This window comes from Chaetura pelagica, unplaced genomic scaffold, assembly GCF_000747805.2.
Source record: "Chaetura pelagica isolate M959 unplaced genomic scaffold, ChaPel_1.0 scaffold47, whole genome shotgun sequence".
Classification (NCBI taxonomy): Eukaryota; Metazoa; Chordata; class Aves; order Apodiformes; family Apodidae; genus Chaetura; species Chaetura pelagica.
The window spans coordinates 4,708,200-4,712,426 of NW_009954140.1; the positions used below are offsets into that span (position 1 = coordinate 4,708,200).

The 4,227-nt window shown below is 40.5% G+C and overlaps 1 protein-coding gene across 1 annotated transcript in view; it reads left to right on the forward strand.

Annotated features, from left to right (window-relative positions):
• The first annotated feature begins 92 nt into the window (after positions 1-92).
• Positions 93-4,227, forward strand: part of GNA13 (guanine nucleotide binding protein (G protein), alpha 13) — a 24,436-nt gene continuing 20,301 nt past the window's right edge. The window contains exons 1-2 of the mRNA XM_010002796.1: positions 93-165; positions 1,610-1,857. Coding sequence (XP_010001098.1) covers positions 93-165; positions 1,610-1,857 — 321 coding nt within the window. The remainder of the gene's footprint in view (positions 166-1,609; positions 1,858-4,227) is intronic.

Consider the following 4,227-nt stretch of genomic DNA (forward strand, 5'->3'; position numbering starts at 1 on the left):
TGAGCCCGTGAGGTGCCGAGCTTTGCCATTTCCTGGTAACGCGACGGCAGGAACGAGCGGTGATGGGTGGGGGGGGGGGGGGAGCGTAGAAGATGCACCTGAAAGTCCTTGAGGATGAGGCGGGGCCTGTGCCCGAGGAGGAAGCGCTTTTCGCGTTCCCCTGCAGTGGGAGAAACGTTGCCAGCGTGTTGGAAACTGGGCTGACACATCAATTAACAGAAACCCTCACCCAGAGCCGCTTCTCATAGATGCGTTGCCAAAAACCTCCACACATGGTTTGGGAGTAGGCTCGGTTTCACTGCTGTCATCCTCACTCCATCGGTCATCCTCGCTGATTCTCTTATCTAAACCACTCGTCACGTTTTTGGTTTGTGCTGTGTAAGAGTTGGACAAAGTCTTCACTGAGTTTCTTAAAACAGCAAAAGTATTGCCAGACCTCAGGGTCTCTTGAAGGGGCTGGGGTCCAGTGGTTCTTTAAGAAAAGTTTGTTATACAGAACTGTTAACAAATCAAGTCTGGAAAAAAAACTATAAATAGCAAGGCACTAGAAATCACGAGTGTGGATGTGGACCAGATTATAGTTTATGAATAAAGTACTTCCTACTTTGAGAAAGCATGCATGTAGGAACTGCAGATCTTTCTTGGAGGCTGCTTTCCTGCAGTCATTTATTTTGACAGATGAAAAAATTACAGAAAGAGAATAAAGCCTGAAAATATATACTTTGGCATGTAACAATAACAGTGTATTATTATACAGTGATGTGTTGCTACATCTTAATTCTTATACCTCTCTCCATGCCTTTACAATTGCTTATTCTTACTGGATTTATTAAATTATTTTTATTTTTTCATCAGTAAATCTAGTACTAGAATTCTTTTCCCTCAGCAGTATGATCATGATTTCTTTTCCTGAGGTCTGGTGTAAGGGAAGTTTAAAACCACTCAACTTATCCTAGAGAATATTTACCAAAACAACAAGAAGTGCAGCAAAATCTTTAGGTGATACAACTCTTCCTGCACTGAAACAGTAAAAACATACTTTTTAAAAAGTGCTGTGATTTTTGTGAGTGTTGTCTTCATATCTCTGAAAACATTAAAGGCAGACAGAGTTAACTCTCTACAACTGTATATATAAATAGGTATAACTAGATACCAAGTTCATAAAAAGACAAAGACTATGGAACCTTAAAATAAGCCATCAGATGGTTTAACCTATTCTGAAATAAGCTTTTAAACATCATTCATTTGTCTTGTATTCATGCCAGGTAAACCTAACACCTGTAGAATGACTCTGAAGATCAGAGGGCAGTGTAAATATCTGTCAAAGAGTTTGCTTGGTAGCACAGATTGTGGATTTAGTAACAAAAAATAACTCTTTTTCAGAAGTTGGATATTATACTGTTGATCGTGGCCATGTTTTCCAGATAGTGGATATCTGAGCTTTGATATGACCTAAAGATGTAGTACTTTGAGTCAATTTTTCAGAAACTTGCTGCTTTCCTACCGGGTGGGTTGTCCCAGTAACCATTCAGAGTGAGCGCATTGTTTGTTTGAATCTTCTCAGGCTTTTAGACTCGTGAAACAGGAGATGCTGAATCTCTAATTGCAGTCCTCTTTCATGTTGTTACAGGAGTGAGAGTCCTCGTAGATGCCAGAGAGAAACTTCATATCCCTTGGGGAGATCCTGCAAACCAGAGCAACGGGGACACAATGATGGCGTTTGACACTCGCTCAGTCACAGTGGTGCAAGGCATGGTGGAGACGGCTGTGTTCCTGCAGTACCTGCCAGCCATCAGGGCTCTCTGGGCAGACAGTGGCATCCAGCACGCCTATGACAGGCGCCGGGAATTCCAGCTGGTAAGATGTGTGCTTCAGTGTTTTTAATTGAGTGCGTATGATTTCTTGTTCCTGTGCTGCTTTTCCGTCCAGCACCCATCCGGCGGCCTCCTCGTGGGTCTGAAGCGTCTGTGCGTGGTAGACTGTTCCACTGTGGTATTGCAAACAGATGCATTTAGCCCTTCCCCCCCCTTTTTTTATTAAAACCAAGAATAATAAAGAGCTTCTGACATAATTGTCTTCATTTCATATGTGAGAAAGCTGAGGTATAGAGGGCTTTAATGTTCTGTACCAAAGCTAGTAACCTATGTAGTGCTTTTACCGTATGATTTTACCATATGATTATTTCCACTCTTTATTTACTAGTGCATCAACTTAAAAAAAAATTATTTGCAATCAAGGAAGACTTAAAGAAAAGATGTGCATGGGTTAATGAGAAGAATTTAAAAACCACTCCCTTCTCTATTCCAATTTGAGCAATCTAGCAAACATTCCCTCTGTATACTTCCTGTTTAATTTTGAAGGTCTATGTTAATACTCGTGTGATGAGGTTTTTGTTACGTTGAAGTTCTCAGCTGAAGTTGGAGTATGCAATATAATAGTGGAATTGAGATGGAGTGTGCAATTCACTGGTGGGATTTGAAAGGAAAGAGAGACATGTCTTGATTCTTGAACTTCTCTTGTCCATGGCAGTTCAAGTCCCTTCGCTCCAATTCCATGCAAACACCACAAGGGAACAAAGAATTTAAGTTAAATTTGCTGTTCATAGACAAATTTGAATTAGAATTTACCAATTCTAGTAACTGCTGCTGTCACAGTGTTTTATGTGAGTGGGGGTTGAGAACCTTAAAATAGATTAAATCTGTTCTTGTAGGTTTCTTAAACCTAAGTGGCTTTTGTTTTTATGTCTTAAAAATAATCTTTGTGTTAGTGTGAATCTGAACAATAGCTGATGATGTCTCCTGTTGAGCTATTATGAATGGTTGTGCAATCATACCCTGACTTAAATAGGTTGTGTAAATACTCTATAAATATGTATTGCCCTGATCATGGAATGTTTTCAAGAGATTGCAGAATGGGCAGGTGGTGGAGCAGGCTATCACCTGCCTAGCCTGGTGTGAGCTATGTAAATAAGTTTCTGATGAGACCTGTTGCTCCTTGGATTTTGGCATCAAAGTGATCATAAAAGGCTAATTGCTCTGCTATAGTTAAGATCCTCTTCCGGTGCAGATGTGGCTTCTAGTGATGTCATTGCTGTTCTGGAGTGATCTGTTCTAAATTCCGTTAAATAAAATTGTTTTGCCTTTGATGAAGCATGTTTAGTGACTTCAGTGTAAGCAGCAAAGGAGCTATTACTGTTCTGTCATCTTGAGTCTCTGAGAAGTAGGTTCTTTCCATAACTGAAGCATGTGCCGAGTTTCACTTTGAGTAGGATTTGAAGAATGTGTTCTGATTCTGACAGAAAAAAAACAAACAAAACCAACTCTATTTCTTTCTTTTGGAAATCCCTGAGTCTTTATAATGTTCTCTGCAAAAATATATATGGACCATCTTGTGTTCAAGGCAGAACTCCAGAATATTTCTGAAGTGCTCTTAAGAGTTGAGACTGTCCTAATGCTAATCTTTGAAAGCAAGGTAATGGCCTTATTTTTACTTAACATTGCTTTATTTCCTAAATTCTTTCAAAATTCTTAGCCAGAGATATTTATGCCAAGTTATAAACAGGAAAAAAAAAAAAAAAAAAAAGGCAGCTGAGTGATGTCATTGTATTGAGTGCAGGCAGAGTGATCAGGGCTGGCCAGGCACAGAGCCTTGCTTCCAGCTTCAGACCTCCATGTGGGCAACAGAGTGGTGGGAAACCCCTGCAAGCAGCGCATGTTTTTGCTGTATCTGCTGACAGGCTTTGGAGAAAAGTGTTCAGAGCATTTAGATCTGTGCCATACCATGGAAGGAGGACTCAAGTGGGTAAGAATGCAGTGACAGGCAAACCCGAGGCAGGAGGTGGAGCAGGGGGAAGTTGGGAGAGACACAGTTCCGTTGTGTTGGGTACTGACTCTTGAAGCAAGGATTCATGACAGAAAATCATTAGCGTTGTAGAGTGGGGAATAAAAAAAACCCACTGTTTTACTTCCTATTCAGCTGCTTGTGGCAAAAGATGTAATGAAAGGAGAGACATCAGCAACCATTAGATGAGTAGGAGAGAGGGAAAAGTGGCATTAAAAATAAGTGTAAAAATGTGGAGACTGGGGATGGTAGAAGATCATTGTTTAACTGTAAAAACTCTTAACTTCAGCCTGTTGAGGGAATTTCAGTTTTTTTCACCAGACAACAGTTTGACACTGCACTGAAAAACATGGTTCATATTAAGAGAATGCAGGCAGGGATGCTGGG